The sequence below is a fragment of the Pristis pectinata genome, chromosome 24, assembly GCF_009764475.1.
Source record: "Pristis pectinata isolate sPriPec2 chromosome 24, sPriPec2.1.pri, whole genome shotgun sequence".
NCBI lineage: Eukaryota > Metazoa > Chordata > Chondrichthyes > Rhinopristiformes > Pristidae > Pristis > Pristis pectinata.
The window spans coordinates 2,102,458-2,120,782 of NC_067428.1; the positions used below are offsets into that span (position 1 = coordinate 2,102,458).

Here is an 18,325-nt window from a genome sequence, read left to right on the forward strand (position 1 = left end):
CAGAAATCCCATGAACTATTTGCTCAAGGGTTGTATATAAATGACAACTGATATTGTGTTAATGTATGGAAACTGGAATAACAGGACTGATGGAAGTGTTGACTTCAATGTTTGTATTATACTTCTGAATTCTTTGTGGAAAAAGTATATTTTGAAATTTAAAAAAGGCAGGGGAATGGGTGAGAGGGAGCAGCCCTGGGAGTCCTCGATGTTGAGTCCAGCCCTCATGAAGTCTCATGGCATCAGGTTGAACATGGGCAAGGAAACCTCTTCATTACCACATCCCGTCGTCCCTCAGCTGATGAATCCGTGCTCCTCCATGTTGAACAACACTTGGAAGAAGCACTGAAGGAAGCAAAGGCACAAAACATCCTCTGGGTGGGATCTTCAATGTCCATCACCAGAGACTGGACTGACCGAGCCCTGAAGGAGGTAGCTGCCGGACTGTGTGTGCAGCAGGTACCGGGTGAACCAACAGAAATGATAATCCTCGTAGTGGAGACTTAGTCCCACCTTCAGACTGAGGATATCGTCCATCATGTTGTGTCCACCATATTGTACTGCAGGGGCATAATGGGAACAGGTCTGGATCTTCCTCGGGCAGGTTCCTAGACCCAACCACCTTCCACCGCTTCATCTATGATCTTCCTTCCATCAGAAGGTCAGACGTGGGGACGTTTGCTGATGATTAAACAATGTTCTGTTCTATTTGCAGCTCCGCAGTAAATGAAGCAACACATACCTGCCTGCAGCAAGACCCGCACGATGTTCAGGGATGGACAGATAAGTGACAGGTAACATCCACACCACAATAGTGCCAAGCAATGACCGTCTACAGCAAGAGAGAATCTAACCTTGATATTCAATGGGATTACCATAGCTGAGTCCTCCACTATCAACATCCTTGGGGTCATCATTGACGGAGCCTCAACTGGACTGGCCACATAAGTATTGTAGCTACAACAGTAGGTCAGAAGCTGTGGATCCAATGGTGATCGACTCACTTCCTGACACCCAAAAGCCAGGAGTGGGGTGGAACACCCTTCGCTAGCCCTAGTACAGTTCCAATAACACTCCAGAAGTCCGACATCATCCAGGACAAAGCAATCCAGTTGACTGGCACCCTATTAACCACCCTAAATCTTCAGTTCCTCCATCGATAGCACACAGTGCCTGCAATGTGTACCATCTACACAACACAATATTATAATTAATAGGTAGTTAGTACTGAAGAAATTAAACTGATAAATCCACAGAGCCTGATATTCTGCAGCTCAGAGGCAGTCATAGGAATCATGAATGCATTATCGTCTTCCATAATTCCATAGATCATTGAATGTCCCCTGCGGATTGGAGGGTGGCAAATGTAACCCCGCTGTGTAAAAAGGAGGAAGAGAGAAAACAGTGAACTACAGACTTGTTCAGCAGCAGGGAGTGTGCTAGGGTCTATTAGAAGGGATGTGAGAACAGAAAATATCCAGCGGATTAGACAACGTCAACGTGGATTTATGCAAGTGTTTGACAAAACTCCTGGGGCTTTTGAGCATCTAACCGATAGATTAGATTAGGGAGAACCAATGAGTATGGAGTATTTGGAACTTCAGAAGTCTTTTGATAAAGTCCCAAATGAAAGGTTAGTGTGCAAAACTGAAGCAGATAGGATTGGGGTAATGTGACAGGAAACACGGCAGGAATAACTGTGATTTTCTCCATGTGGCAGGCAGGGACTGTTTGGCAGTGACTACGTACAGAGATTGGGACCCAGTTATTCACAACATACTGCAGTAATTTGGCAACAACTCAAAACTGGGAGGGATTGTGAGTTGAGTAGCAGACATAAAGAGGTTTCAAGATGGTTTAGACTAACTAAGGGAGCGGGCAGATACATGGCAGATGTCGTATAACATGAAGAAACATCCCCAGCACTGCTCACAGTTCCAGTGACTTGGGTTCAATCCCAACCTGTGCATGTTCTCCCTGTGATTACGTGGGTGCCCCGGGCACTCTGGTCTCTTCTGACATCACAAAGACACGCTGGCTGGTATGGTAACTGGCCTCGAGTGTAGTGTAGTGTGGGTGGGTGCTGGAGAAATCGGGGAGGGGGGAGGCCATGGTCATGCAAGGCAGAACAGGTTCCAGGGAATAATAGTGGAAACAAGATTGATGGGATTGCTCTGTGAGGCAGCATTGACTCAGTGGGCTGCATGGCCTCCCTTCTGTGTCACGAGAAGTTCGAAATATGAAAGTATCCAATTCAGTTCAATCCCCAGGAAGGCAGTGTATTACTGAAATGGTGTTAAGACTGGGAACTGTGGATGCACAGCCCCCTGTGTACCAGTAAACATGCGGAAGCAACAGACAGCCAAGGAGACAAGTGCCAGGATAGTCTCTGCAAGTGGGTCTGAGTCCAAGTCCTGCTGCCTTGGTGAGATCACACTGAAGGACTGTGTGCAGTTTCGGTCTTTTTACCTGAGAAAGGATGTATCTCCCATGGAGAGTGTGTGGTGAAGCCTTGAGGGGGCAGTTTGACGAGGAGAGGTTGAGTTGACTGGGGTTTAGAGGAATGAGAGGGGATCTGCCAGGATTTGACGAACTGACTGTGGAGGGATGTTTCCCTTGGCTGTGGGGTCTCAGTCCATGGTTCACAATCTCAAGGTATAGGGGAAGACTTTTAGGATGGGGTGAGGAGGGAACTTCACTGGGGTAGTGAAGCTGTGTAAGTCTGTACCCCAGAGACTGCGGAGCCCGTCTGTTTAAGAAGGAGCCGGATTTCTAGACACAAGGGGGCTGGGGAGTGGTGGGGGGTGGATGGGGCGCCGGGTATCGGGCACGCCTCAGCACCACGCTGCCGGAGCAGGGTTGTAGCCGAGCAGGGAGACGTGGAGCAGCCGGCGGGCTCCCCACGCTCCCGGCCCGCGGTTACCGAGCGGGGAATCCGCCGCCCGTCCGGCCCGGAGGTTACTGGCGGCCAGTGGCAGCGTGACCGCGGGTAGGAACAGCCCGCGGGCGGAATCACCGGGAACCGGGCTGGGAGCCGGGCTGTGGGTGTCAGCTGGGGCGTCTCACTGCCCAACACAGGGACACAATTCATTCACACTGGGAGAGGACAACACAGTGGGTGGGGGTCAGTGTGGGAGGGGGGTGTGAGTGCGTGGGGGGTCAGTGTGAGGGGCGTCAGTGGGTGTGGATAGAGGGTGTCACTGTGTGTGGGGGGAAGTGTGTGTGTGTGGGTGGGGGAGTGTGTGTGTGGGGGGGGAGTGTGTGTGTGGGTGTGGGTGGGGGGCGAGTGTGTGTGTGTGGGGGGGGAGTGTGTGTGGGGGGGGGAGTGTGTGGGGTGGGGCGGGCGGAGACGACCGGCGGCGGTACCTGTGTAGCTCTGGGCTCGGCTCGGACACAGTCGGGCGAGGGGGGAGAGCAGGATGCAGATCCAGGGCAGGTACCCGCTCCCACACATCGGCATGGTCCCGCCGGCTCCACGCAGCGCTCCCCGGGGCTGTGAAACTTTCTGCCGCCAACAACCCGGCTGTGAACGTCGGCTGGTGCTCCGTGTTCCCGTCCCGCTGCCTCCTCCGTCTGTCACACACTCTCCCCGTGTGTGTGTCCTGCTCCTCTGCCTCTGGACTTGTCTGTCAGCGTGTCTCCCCTTCCCTCCCCCCCTATCTCCCCTCTCCCTCTCCCCCTCTCTATCTCCCTCTCCCCCTCTCTATCCCTCTCTCTCCCTCCCCTCTCTCGCCCCCTCGCTTTCTCCCTCTCTCTGTCTCTGTCTCTGTCTCTCTCTCTCCCCTCCCTTTTTCTCTCCCCCTCTGTCCCTCTCTCTCTCCCCCTCTCTCTCGCCCCCTTGCTTTCTCCCTCTCTCTGTCTCCCTCTGTCTCCCTCCCCTCTCTCCTCCCTCCCCTCTCTCCTCCCTCTCTCCCCCTCCCCTCTCTCCTCCCTCTCTCCCCCTCCCCTCTCTCTCCCTCCTCTCTCTCTCCCCTCTCCCTCTTTCTCTTCCCTCTCTCTGTCTCTCTCTCTCTCTCCCCTCTCTCTGTTTCTCCCCGCCTCTACCTCTCCCGCGCTCTCTCACACCCACTGAGCCGCTCTCCACCAGTGGTCCTGTCACACACAGTTTCCCCGCTGTTCCCGGTGGGCTATGCTAATCGCTGCCCACCCATTGGTTACTCATTGACCCGGGGTGGAGGCTTTTCCTCGCAAAGTGAGTTGTGCGCTGCCTCGGCCGCCAGTTGCGAACGTGCGCTGCGGAGCGGCGACTCTGCCTTATCTCCGAGTGTGAGCGGGGGACGGGCCAGATCTGACAGATGTGGTAAAGGTCCAATTCAGCCCATGACCTACCCTCCCACCCCCTCCCCACCCCTCCCCCGGCTCCTAGTGTCACAAGGACATTCCCAGGTGTGGATGCACACCCCCACCCTGCCTTTGTGGAAGTTGCCCCCGGGACTTCGCCTTTCCCTTTCAGTTGACAATCTCCAACTCTCACCGGTTCCCACTGGAGACTCTCAGTGAACCAACTCCTTCGCTGCAGAGTCCAATAGCCCGGGAGGTGATACTGAACGTGGACAAAACACTGGCTCAGGCCGTCACCAGAGCATCGTGTCCAGGTGTGGCCACCACACTTTGGGAAGGAAGTCCTGTCAGGGACTGAGCTCCAAATTAGGGAGAGGGAGGCCATTCTATAAGTAGATGGCACAAAATTTAAAGTATGGCCAAAATGTGCAGGATGAGGAATGTGCAGATTATGGTTTGCAGGCAGACTGTAGTTAGGGTGTGGAATTCTCTGACTGTAGAGTTGGTACAAACAGGTGAGGAAGGGTGCTGAGGAAGGAAATCCGGAATGAAAGATCGAGGGGAGGTAGCCAGTATAAAGAGGTGGAGGGGAGGGGTGGGGCACGGTCTCGACCCGAAACGTGAACTGTCCATTTTCCTGCACAGGTACTGCCTGACCCACCGCGTTCCCTTCCCACAGGCGCTGCTCGACCAGCTGAGTACTCCCTGCCTTTGCAGTTGTTGTTGGTTCGGCACTGGGGAGATGAATCTGCAGAGCAATGGGGGAAGAACAGGGCAATGGGATGAAACAACCCCACCCAGCACCAACAGCACTCAATGGACTGAACTCCTTCTGTGCTGTGAATTCAAATTCCAATCGATTAAATCTCCTTCTCTACATCGGCTGTGCACAGGTCCTGTCTGATTCACGATGTTGATGGGAAACAACTGAGAAATATGATGATAGTCTTGTGAGGTGTCACAGGGCAGTAAAAACCAGGTGTAGATTTCGGGTGTTGAGATACCAATTATTAGGTCAGGAAACACTGGGATCATGCAAGATGCTGGAGGAACTCAGCAGGTCAGGCAGCAGCTATGGAGGGAAATGGACGGTTAACGTTTCAGGAGGAGACCCTTCATCTGGAATGAAAGATCGAGGGGAGGTAGCCAGTATAAAGAGGTGGAGGGGAGGGGTGGGGCATGAAGGGTCTTGACCCGAAATGTGAACTGTCCATTTTCCTGCACAGGTACTGCCTGACCCACCGAGTTGCTCCAGCTTCTTGTGTGCTGCTCCAGATTTCAGCATCCGCTGTCTCTTGTGTTTCCGACACTGGTATCATCTTCTTCTGTCAGACTTTATACTCTGCCCAAATTTTTCTGTGATCGTATTTTTATTGTAAAGTTTATGGTCATTGGGTTGCAGAGAGGTGACGGTTGGAGACTGAGTCTCCTGGTAGTGCGTCCCATTTACCAGAGGACAGAATTCAGTGAGACACATTCACGTCGGCAGCTTTTCATTATAAGGCAGTTTAAATGGAAAGAAATGCACGAAAGTCAAGATGAAGGTGTTCTCGAAGATGGGAATGTAGGAAGCCATTTGATATCTTCTAGGTATTTAAAGGAGCAGATCAGTTAAACTCCAGAGGGCAGCTTCAGGTGAGATGTTTGGACAAGGAGCCATTGATTAAAGCTGCTGAGTGGGCAATTTATGGCAGCTTCACCACACAATTTGCCTACAACCCTGTGTGGCCTTCAGGGCAGTGGGGACAAGATATTTAGATTTCATTAGGAAGCAATTATATGTTGTAGGAGAGCCAAGGGCTGTAACTGAGTTAAGTGTGTAAATTTGCAAAGTAGAGTAAACTGAGCTGAAGTTAAGTTCAGGTATACATGTCTATGGGAGGGATCGGTTTGGTTCACCCTGGCACCGGGTGTCTTGTTTCCGGGAACGGATCCATGCAGCAGCCCACGGCTACACGTCTTGGTGAAGGTGGCCTTCAGCCCATCTTTCAGCGAATGTAAGTGCTGTTCCAAGCCACATTGCACCCAGTCAGACGTGGCCCACAGGGACGTTTCCTTCTCTGGCAGAACAGGGTGGCTGCTGCACAGACCATTCAGCTCAAAGAATGGAGAGAACAATTGTAGGGAATAGTATTACAGAGTCAGTCAACTGTGATTATAAGGTAAAGGCAGCTTCAATAAAGCAGTCATTTAATAATTAAAGCTCGCTTCTTCTTTATAACATAGTGCCGGGATTCCCCGGTGGATTAATACGTTCAGTGTGATTGCTCCCTCTGAGGAGGGTGCTCAGGACCGTCCTGGTTGTAACTTGTGCTCAAGGACTTGAATCCTTCAGATGGATAGAGGCTGCAATAAGCTGTCTCCTTCTACAGGCACTTTAGACCGTTCAATCTCTCCTCTGGGACTCTCCCCCTCCCCTCTGACTCTCCCCCTCCCCTCTGACTCCCCCCTCCCCTCTGACTCTCCCCCCTGCCCTCTGACTCTCCTCCTTGCCCTCTGACTCCCCTTCCCTCTGCACTTTCTCTGTAGCTGTGACACTTTACTCTGTACTGTTACTGTTTTTACCTGTACTACATCAGTGCACTTTGTATTAACTCAATGTAACTGCACTGTGTAATGAATTGACCTGTACGATTGGTTTGTAAGACAAATTTTTCACTGTACCTCGGTACAAGTGACAATAATAAACCAATCCCAATACCGTCTGACTCCCTCCTTCCCTCTAACACCCCGTCCCTCTGACTCTCCCCTCAACTCCTCTTCCCTCTGATTCTTCCCCCTCCACCATTGACACCAACTCACTCCCACATTCCCTGAGGTACACACACACACACACACACACAGCAAGATCGGAACTGTTCCAAGGGAGCAAAGGCAGGAAGGGGTTAACCGTGCAGTGTGTGGGAGGAGAGTTTCAGTGCAAAGGCTGACATTGCCAGCTTGAACTCAGTGACTGGAGCACAGGGCAGGAAGTCCACAGCAGCTGCAGCCTGTCCCAGAGCTGCTCCCACTTCTCACCGTCCTGCCCCACATCCCCACCCCTCAGCCCGGTGGGTGTGTGCAGCCTGCTCACTCCGATTGGCTGACGGGAATGTTACTGATGCTAACTTGTTGGGGGAGGGGAGAAAGTCAGGCTATGGGGAGAAGGCCAATCAGGGAGTGTGCTGCTCCTTGCTGCACTTGGCTCTGGCACATCACCAGCCCTCTCCTCCAGATAACATCAACGTGAGCTGCAATGGAATTCAGACTATTTCAAAAACTTGGAAGTACAATATTGGAGTGAGCTAACCCCTGTCCCAAACCCCAAATTGCCTGGGCCCCAACATGTCCCAGTACCACAGCCCCGTACTTGTCAGTGGTGTGTGTGACAACAACCTCACAAAACACTTCAGAAACATGCCGAGAGACTCAGGGTTGAGGTGGTACACAGTACAGTGAATGTCCACCAGTGAAATGCACACCACAATCTAACCTTGGTGGTTTATACACAGAAAAACAGATATCCAAGTGAGTTAGTTGCTACAATCTAATCGTGGCTTCTTGGAAAGGGTATGTGGGAGTTCGAGCCTGCAATCAAGGAAATCAGGAATTCTACACACAATAAAACAGATACCTAACAATGCTGTTCGGTTGGAATCCAATCAAGGGGTTTGGGGTGTCATAATGGATACTTGTGACTATGGACCTGAACTGATATATGTATCTGGGTGTTTCAGTGGTTTACAGTACAACACATAGACAAGAGCAAGCAACAGCTGGCATTGTCTGAGGGGTCTGGGGATTTGTTTACCATACACCGGACAATCAGCAGCAAATTCCAGGCCGGAATCTGATAGGGGGATCCTGGTAGTTTACAAACTTTACATTTAACGTAATCAACACTCTGAACTAAATTGGTTTCTACTCAAGGGATTTCAAAGTTTATTTGGAGCAGAATAGGTACCCAGGAATCATAGAGTCAAACAGCACAGAAACAGGCCCTTCGGCCCAACTGGTCCATGCTGCCCGAGATGCCCCATCCAAGCTAGTCCCATTTGCCAGTGTTTGGCCCATAACCTTCTAAACCTTCCCTATTCATGTACCTGATCAACTGTCTTTTAAACGTTGATATTGTACCTGCCTCAACCACTTCCTCTGGCAGCTCGTTCCACACACATAACACCATTTGTGTAAAAAAATTGCACCTCAAGTTCCTATTAAATCTCTCCCCTCTCACCTTAAACCTGTGTCCTCTAGTTCTTGATTCCCCAACCCCGGGAAAAAACACTGAGTGCATTCACCCTACCTATGCCCCTCATGATGTTATGCACCTCTATAAGATCACCTCTCAGTTTCCTGCGCTTCAAGGAATAAAGTCCCAGCCTGTCCAACCTCTCCCTATAACTCAGTCCCTCAAGTCCTGGCAACATCCTTATAAACCTTTTCTGCACTCTTTCCAGTTTGATAACATTGTTGCTATAGCAGGCTGACCAAAACTGAACACAATACTCCAAGTGCAGCCTCACCAGCGTCCTGTACAACTGCACCGTGACCTCCCAACTTTTATACTCACTGTCCTGACTGATGAAGGCCAGCGTGCCAAATGCCTTCTTCACCACCCTGTCTACCTGTGACTCTGCTTTCAGGGACCCATGTACTTGAACTTGAAGGCCCCTCTGTTCTACAACACTCCCCAGGCCCCAATGTTCACTGTGAAAATCCTACCTGGATTTGACTTCCCAAGATGCAACACCTCGCACTCATCTGAATTAAACTCCATTTGCCATTCCTCAGCCCACTTACTCAGCTGATCAAGATTCCCCTGTAATTTTTGATAACGTTCTAAAATACCACCTACCTTAGTGTCATCTGCAAACTTACTAACCATGCCTTGTACATTCTCATCTGAATCATTGATATAGATGCCAAACAGCAATGGGCCCAGCACCGAGCCCCGGGGAACACCACTAGTCACGGGCCTCCAGCTGGAGAAACAACCTTCCACCATCACCCTCTGCTTCCTAACATCAAGCCAACTGTGTATCCAGTTCGCCAGCTCTCCCTGGATTACATGTGATCTAATCTTCCAGAGCAGCCTACCATGTGTCACACCTACCGCCCTGCCCTCATTGACCTTCTTGGTCACATCAGCAAGAAACAAAAATCAATCAAGTTCAAAAGGCGTGATCTCCCACGCACAAAGCCATGCTGACTATCCCCTAATCAGCCCCTATATTTCCAGATGTACGTATATCTTATCCCTCAGAATCCTCTCCAGTAACTTACTTCGCGCAGATGTTAGACTTACTGGTCTATAGTTCCCAGGTTTTTCTCAGCCCTTCTTAACTAAAGGCACAACATTCGCTACCCTCCAGTTTACCGGCACCTCACCCATGGCTAACAACGATGCAAATATCTCAGCCAGGGCTCCTGCAATTTCTTCTCTAGCCTCACGGTGTTCTTGGATATACCTGGTTAGACACTGGTGATTTATCTACCTTCATACATTTTAAGATGTCCAACACCTCCTCTGCCGTAGTTCGGACTATCCCCAAGACATCCCCATAACCTTTCCCTAGTTCTGAAGTCTTCATGTCTTTCTCCACAGTAAAAACAGAGGAGAAATATTCATCAAGGATCTTGCCCATCTACTGTGGCTCCACACAGAGATGTCCCCTTTGGTCTGAGGGCCGCTGTTCTCTCTCCAGTTACCCTTTTCCCTTCATACACATAAGAGCTCTTTGAAGTCTTCTTAATCTTCTCCGCCAAAGTTATCTCATGCCCTCTTTTTGCCCTCCTGATTTCCTTCTTGAGTACACTCTTGTACCCCCTATACTCCTCCCAGGATTCACTTGATCCCAGTTGCCCGTACATGACCCATCCCTCCTTTTTCCTGGCCAGGGCCTCAATATTCCCACGTTGGCCAGTGTTCCCTAGGGCCTCAATATGGCCAGCGTTCCCTACTCCTACCAGACTTCCCCTTCACTCTGACAGGAACACACAGACCCTGAACTCTCACTGTCTCACCTTTAAAAGCCTCTCACTTGCTCGTGGTTCTTTTGCCCGCAAACAACCTATTCCAATCAATCTTTGCAATCTCCTGTCTCATACCGTCAAAATTCACCTTGCCTCAATTCGGAACTTGAACCTGTGGACCAGATCTGTCCCTTTCCATAACTATTTTAAAACTACTAGAACTGTGGTCACTGGTCCCAAGGTACTCCCCCATTGACATCTCAGTCACTTGCCCCACCTTATTACCCAAGACTAGGTCGAGCTTTGCCCTCTCCCTGGTAGGGCCCTCTATATATTGCCCAAGGAAACTTTCCTGACCACACTTAACAAATTCCACCTCATCTAAGCCCTTTACAGTACAGCAGTCCCCGTCTATGTTAAAATCCCCAACTATGACAACCCCATTACTCTTGCAACTCTCCACAATCTCCCTGTATATTTGTTCTCCCAATTCCCGTTGAAGATTCGGGGGGGAGCCTATAGTACAATCCCTACAATGGGATCATCCCCTTTTATTTCTCAGTTCCACCCATAAAGCCTCAGAATCAGAATCAGGTTTATTATCACTGACATATGTCGTGAAATGTGTTGTTTTGCAGCAGCAGTACTGTGCAGGACATAAAAATTACTATAAATTACCAAAATAAATAAATAGTGCAGAAGAAGGATAATGAGGTAGCGTTCATGGGTTCGTGGACTGTTCAGAAATCTGATGGCGGAGGGGAAGAAGCTGTTCCTGAATCATTGAGTGTGGGTCTTCAGGCTCCTGTACCTCCTCCCCGATGGTAGTAACGAGAAGAGGGCATGTCCCGGGTGGTGAGGGTCCTTAATGATGGATGCCGCCTTCTTGAGGCACCGCCTCTTGATGGTGTCCTCGATGGTGGGGGGTGTTGTGCCCATGATGGAAATGGCTGAATCTACGACGTTCTGCAGCCTCTTTCGATCCTGCGCATTGGAGCCTCCGTACCAGTCAGAATGCTCTCCACTGTACATCTGCAGAAATTTGCAAGAGTCTTTGATGATATACCAAGTCTCCTCAAACCCCCCAATGAATTAGAGCAGCTGGCGTGCATTCTTCGTGATTGCATCAATGTGTTGAGCCCAGGATAGATCCTCGGAGATGTTGACGCCCAGGAACTTGAAGCTGCTCACCCTTTCCACCACTGACCCCTCAATGAGGACTGGTGTGTGTTCTCCCGACTTCCCCTTCCTGAAGTCCACAATTAATTCCCTGGTCTTGCTGACGTTGAGTGCGAGGTTGTTGTTGTGACACCACTCAGCCAGCCGATCTATCTCACTCCTGTACGCCTCCTCGTCGCCATCTGAGATTCTGCCAACAACAGTGGTGTCATCGGCGAATTTATAGATGGCGTTTGAGCTGTGCCTAGTCATACAGTCATGAGTGTAGAGAGAGTAGAGCAGTGGGCTAAGCACACACCCTTGAGGTGAGCCTGTGTTGATCTTCAGCCAGGAGGAGACGTTACTGCCAATCCGCACTGACTGTGGTCTCCCGATAAGGAAGTCGAGGATCCAGTTGCAGAGGGAGGTACAGAGGCCCTGGTTTTGAAGCTTGTTGATTAGTACTGAGGGGATGATGGTGTTGAAAGCCGAGCTGTAACCGATGAACAGCAGCCTGACGTATGTTTTGCTAATCTCATGAATGATCCATCAGTATCTCGGACACTGCAGTGACGTTCCCCTTAATCAAAAATGCAACTCCCCTCCTCTCTTTCCTCCACTTCTATCCTGCCTAAAGCACCTGTATCCCAGAACATTAAGCTGCCGGTCCCGTCCCTGCCTTAGCCATGTTTCCATAATAGTGATGATATCCCAGTCCCATGTGGCTCTCCAAGCCCCAAGTTCACCCGCCTTGCCTGTCACACTTCTTGCATTGAAATAAACACAATTTAATCCAATGGGCTTTCCTCGGGCCTGGCCATTCTCCTGCCTGTTGTGTCTGTTCAACCTGCTGTCACTGATTTCTGCATCACTTTCCAGCCTCTCATTTGCTCTTCCTGCTGCTTTGGATCCCCAGCAGCTGAAGATTGGTGGAAAGGTAGCTGATGAAGAGCAGGGTGAGGGGGTTGGCGGGGGGGCGGGGGGTGGGGGTGACGGAGACCAGGTGGTAGTCTGAGGCTGAGGAAGGGGCTCGGGGAAATTAGAGACAGACACAATATGAGTGGCACAGGCGAGACGCAGAGGGAGACGCAGGACGAGGGATTAGCAGCACGGGTGATGTTTGGCATTGGCGAGGCAGTCAGGAAGGAGACACGGTGAGAGTGAGGCAACAGGATTTGTCTCTGGGGAGGATCTCCAGTGTGTACAGGAAGCAGGAAACGTTAAGGACATGCTTGGGAACTCTCTGAATTTCACATGGACGTTCCAGTAATTGATGACAATTCCCGTGCCTGCAATAAGCTAAGAGCAAGGGTCAGTGTCCGGGAGCCACGGATGCACAATACCTGTATCCGGGCAGTGCTGTTGACAAATGAGTCACTCGCCCTCAGGCTCAGCTCGACAGTAAAGACCCGGGTAGGGAGGGGTGTGTACCTGCTGGGAGAACTGGACATGCCCCGACAGTGCTCCAATGTGAGGGGCAAGAACACATGCAAGGTGCAACAGTGTGCCTGGTCTCTGCATGGACGGTGACTGTCAGGGCAGCGAGGAATGCAAAGCGGGAGAAGAAGGTCCCCCTGCTTCCCTTCACAACACAGGGGGAATGAGCTGGGAGATCACCACTTGCACCAGTCTGAGGACACAGTGACGTCCACAGAGAATCCACACAAGCACGGGAAGGAAGAGGACAACCTGGCAGTATTGATCAGGGAGACCAGTATTGATCAGGGAGACAACGGCATTGATCAGGGAGACCAGTATTGATCAGGCAGACCAGTATTGATCAGGGAGATGACAGTATTGATCAGAGAGACCAGTATTGATCAGGAACACCACAGTATTGATCAGGGAGACTGGTACATCCCAGAACAAGTTTGAAAGACAAGGTCTATTTGACTAGAATTGAGAAGCAATGAAGAAATCTCCTGCAGCTGTGTATTTAATCAGAGGCATCAAATAGTGAGAACGTGACACAAGAAAAGATCTGCAGTCAAATTTGAGAAAGATCCAAGAGTAATAACTCCGTGCAGGGAGATACATTGACCGACACAAACCTCAGATCCACAGTTCAGGAATTCTGCCTTATTTACATTGACACGGATTCAGTCCCAAGTCATTGAAAGCCGAACAAAGTGGTGAATGGTTGGACAGAGTGTACCATGTCCCCCAGGGATCTGTGTCAGGACCACCCCTCCTCTCAATACACTGCGTGAGGTACAGTGTTCATGGAGGCAAGCCGGGTGAAATGTGTGGAGAAGTGTGAAGTGATTCACGTTGCCTCCCTGGACAGAGCAATGTTAGGGGGAGTGCAGGAACAGAAAGTGCACCTTCCTCTAGTGAGATGCCGTTTGAAATTTTGCTTCCTTCCATTTGCTGAACCACAGTAAGAGCGACTGTGACCACAAGCCAACTGCCACAGCACAAGCACAGCTGCATACATGTTGTGGGATCAAGCTGACTTCAGTGAGAGAGGGCTTATCTCCAGGACGCAGGTGAGGAGAGGGGAGTGGTTGTTAACATTTCCTGGGTGGGGCAGTTCCCGACAACGTGTTGAGAGACTTCCTTCAACACTGGATCAGCAGCCTGGGCTTCCTTTAGGCTCACCGCCTTGCCTTGCCAGCTTGCTTCACAAAGCAGGGATGGTTATGGAGAAAGTGGGCTCCGTCATTCTCCCTATCAGGTGGGGTATTAGGGCAGCTGTGTCCAACCGTCAGAGGGGTGCGCCTCGGTAACCATACTGGTTTCAGCAGGGTGTCCTGTGTCCCCGTCACTACCCGTTCCCTCAAACACGACCAGCTGGATGTTTGCCAACAGATTACTTCACCGTGAGCAGTCCCACTGAAGAAAACATTGGGACTGAGGAATGGATCAGAATAGGGCATGGACAGGATTCCTTTCGGAAGCATGACCAGCATTCCTGGGATTCAGGATTGTGCCTGAGGGCAGATGAACACACTGACCCTGTGTTCAGTTGAGTTCAGGAAAATTGTGAGATCATCTCATTGAAATGTACAAATGTTCACAGGGCTTGACTGGGAGGGATGTTTCCACTGGCTGGGCTGTCTACAACCAGGGCTCATGTTCTTAAAATAAGGAGTCTGTCTTTCAGGACTGAGATAAGAATTTTTGTTTCCCCCCCGTGTGTGTTGAATCTTTCCAGTTGTTACCTGGAGAGGATCAGTTGCTGAGGATGTTTGAGGCAGAGGTGGGCAGACTACAGGAGAGTGAAGTGAACCACTCCTTGCACTTAGTCACTGGGCTGTGTTGGGAGCAAAAGGACCAAGCCTTTTCCTCAGCTTGACGAAGTGACTGTGCCCTCCTCGAAAAAAATGATGAGGGAGTCCCTTACATCCCTGCGGACACTGCCTGCTGGGCTGGGGCTGGGGCAGTGAATGCTGAACTAGGTTCCCCCCAAACCCCCTCCCCAGGAATCCTCCTTCCTCCCCCTGCCCTCCAGGAATCCTCCCTCCTCCCCCCGCCCCCAGGGAAGCCTCCTTCCTGCCCCGGCTGCTCCCCAGGCTCCAGCACTGGGCCCGCAGGCTCTGGGTCTCCCTGCCGGTCTCCCCCCGGCCCTGGCTGCTGCCTCTGCCGGCCTTGGTTGGGCAGCAGGAGGAGGGGGTCTCCACACCCACCGGGCAAGTACTGCAGGGCAGCTGGACCCACACTAGGAACAGCTTCCATCACCAGAACCCCCGTGGTGTCCCCTCCAGGGCCCTGGTCATTTAGTGGTTCCCCTTGTCCCTGCCCTAGGAGTGGAGAACACACTCGGGGGGGTGCGGGTAGGTGGGTGGGTGGGGGGAGTAGGGGAGGGAGGGAGGGTGGGGAGCATCCCTTGTCCCCAGGACCCACCCCTGGGACACGGCAGCCACTGAATGGACCCCCTCAGAGTGAAGGGTTCAAGTGAGGTCCAGAAATTCGTCCACACCCACCCGCACATTGAGGGAGTGGGGAACTTTCCAGGTGATGGAAGGTTCCGGTTATCAGTGGCAGGCCTTGCAGAGATGTCAATAGGTCAACAGAATGGACAAAATTGTGGCAAATGAATTGTAACTTCCACCCGAATTAGGTTGTTTTTCAAATGGTGAGAAGATAAGATAAGATATCTTTATTAGTCACATGTACATCGAAACACACAGTGAAATGCATTTTTGCGTAGAGTGTTCTGGGGGCAGCCCGCAAATGTCGCCACGTTTCTGGCGCCAACATAGCACGCCCACAACTTCCTAACCCATATGTCTTTGGAATGTGGGAGGAAACCGGGGCACTCGGAGGAAACCCACACAGACATGGGGAGAACGTACAGACTCCTTACAGAGAGCAGCCGGAATTGAACCTGGAGATTCTAAGAGACTTGGGAATCCCGTGTGTGTGAATCACTGCAGGTACAAAGTGTAACCAAGGAGGGAAAAGGGTTAGAGAGGAGGCTACAAGGCCTGAGAACTTATGTCACAGGTCACCCCTACCTCAGCTGGGGAACTGGGAGTATTGGACATCACAACTCATAACGAATGAACTGGCCTTAGAGGTGTAGTGCAGCTTCACCTGAACAATACCAAGGGTTAAATTACAAGCAGAAATTACACAAATGAAGGTTGTCTTCTTGGGATTTCAAAGACTCAGATGCAATTTGATCCATGCTTTCAAGACGTGGCAACTGACTGAATAGACACAAGGAAGCGTGGCGACGCTTGCGGGCTGCCCCCAGAACACTCTACCCAAAGATGCACTTCACTGTGTGTTTCGATGCACATGTGACTAATAAAGATATCTTATCTTATCTTATTGGTTGGTAGAATTTAGAATAAGGGAGTCATGGTCTAAAATTAGAGCCAAGACTCTCGAGAGTAAAGTAGAAATGGCTCTACCCATGGAAGGGGAAGTCTCTTCTGTATTAACAACTGACTTCAGGTACATTGTTCATTTTAAATCTGAGATTGACAGACCTTTGCTAACCAGAGATGTTTGTAAAGGGTGGATATATGGAGTGGGGTCTCAGATCAGCCGTGACCTTGGTGACCACTGTAGCCTCCTGTTGCTGTGTCCTGTGATGGAACGAGGCACAGTGCACTCCCTCGCAACCAACCCTTCACAGATTCTCAGAGTCGTTCTCATTCTCCCCTCCTTGAACAGATCTTTTCCAAGCTTGTGTAATAAACGCTATGCCTTTCCCAATGTGGAGGAATGTCACACTGGGATGGAGCAAGCCAGAGGTGAAAAGCAAGGCGGAACAAACTGTCATGTTGTGACATTTATCTTCAATTACACAAACTAATGAAGTAGTTTCCTTTCACAAATTAAAAAGGCCATATGTACTTGGTCACCATGTTCTTCTTGCCCTTGTCAGGATTTTGTTTACTCTGTCCTCCTGCTAGCTTGGATTGGAACGCAGGGGTAAGTCTCACTGGTAGGACAACACGCAGTGAACTGACCCTGCAGTGCTCACAGTCCGAGAACACGAACTCCCCACCAAACCCGAGACCACTCACATAAACCAAGGGGTACAGCAAAGCAAACTCAACACTACACAGAAACAGATACAAGACACAGCAGCATTCAGACAACCACAGCACAACACACACAACTAATTATTAAAAATATAAAAAGCTAAGGTCAGCAACTTTGTGAAATACACAGAAACATGTAGGAAGCCAGTGAACATGTAGGAACTTAGTGAAATGCATCAAACTGTGATGGAGAACTTAAAGTCTTTTACTTTATCTGGGAAGATAACACAGGAAATAATGAAATGTTGTTCAATGGGTGATAACAAACTAACAATAAACACACCTAAATGGACAGAGGGAAGAGACATAAGATCGGCAGATCTTGGAGAACCTGATAACATGTGCAGGAATTTGTACCATTGGGGTAACAACCAGGGGGAATAGATTTAAAGTAATTGGTCAAAGGGGTAGAGGGGAGATGAGGAAAAGCCTCTTCATCCAGAGGGTGGGGCTGGTCCGGAGTTTCACTGTCGAAAGGGGGGGAGAAGCAGGGACATCACATTTAAAGAGTACTTGAGATTGTACTTGAAGAGCCATAACCAGCAGGGCTGTGGACCAGTGCTGGAAGGTGAGATTAGTTGGGTAGCTCTTTCTCAAGCTGCATGACCACTACTGAATCACCTCTTCCTGTGCTGTGTGCTGGGGCTGCTGGGATCTGGAGTCCATGTGCTCTGGGGTCCCTGTGCTCTGGGGTCCCTGTGTGTGGGAAATGCCTCCAACTGATGAAGTTTAAACCCGGCATTTCCAAGCTTGTGAACTCACTGGTGTGTGCGTAACGGTGGCTGAGAGCTTCCTAGATCATATGTTCAGCAGGTAGTCACTCCACAGCCATCCAGGGTTCAGGACAGTCAGTGGGTGACCACCTGAAAGGGCAGGAGGATGCAGAAAGAGCAGCTTCCTTGATGGTGTGGGTGTGCGTCCAATAGGTGCTCAGTATTAGATAGGGGTGGGGCTGAAGATACCTTGAAAGAGACCATGCATATACTGCACAGGGGAACAGCAACGTTTAATTCGGCAAGAGCTCACTTTATAGGGATGACTAAAATTGGGAGGTAAAACTGTATTGGAACAGTCAGGAGCCTTTAAGGAGAATTTCCAGGCACAGGCCAGGTACATTCCTGAGGGGGATGAAAGGAGTCTGAATGAAGCTCCTTGGATAACTAAGAGCAGAGGAAAGAGAATGGCAGTTTTCTAACCCAAAAATTCTCCGACAATGTCAATCAGCAGCCAGTTACAGGTGGTCAGGGCGTTGGTGTGAAGTACTTGGTACGAGGGCCTTTAACACAGAAGACCATGCCGACATGGGTGGATGGATGAGGTAAGAATTGATAACCGGGAGGCTTTGGAAAGGCTGAAGTAAAAGTCAGTCACTGCAGGTATGATGCATCCTGTGTGACGAGGGAAGTGAGGTGAAGATCACAAAAGGACAG

At 50.4% G+C, this 18,325-nt stretch overlaps 1 protein-coding gene across 4 annotated transcripts in view; it reads right to left on the bottom strand.

Moving 5' to 3' along the window:
- LOC127582365 (lipoprotein lipase-like) overlaps nucleotides 1-3,853 on the bottom strand; it is a 28,212-nt gene extending 24,359 nt beyond the window's left edge. The window contains exon 1 of one of the 4 annotated variants that reach the window (XM_052037537.1): nucleotides 3,367-3,853. In XM_052037537.1, coding sequence (XP_051893497.1) covers nucleotides 3,367-3,460 — 94 coding nt within the window. In that variant the 5' untranslated portion in view covers nucleotides 3,461-3,853. The remainder of the gene's footprint in view (nucleotides 1-3,366) is intronic. The other 3 variants (XM_052037538.1, XM_052037539.1, XM_052037536.1) reach the window with 3 other exon arrangements.
- Nucleotides 3,854-18,325: the final 14,472 nt, after the last annotated feature.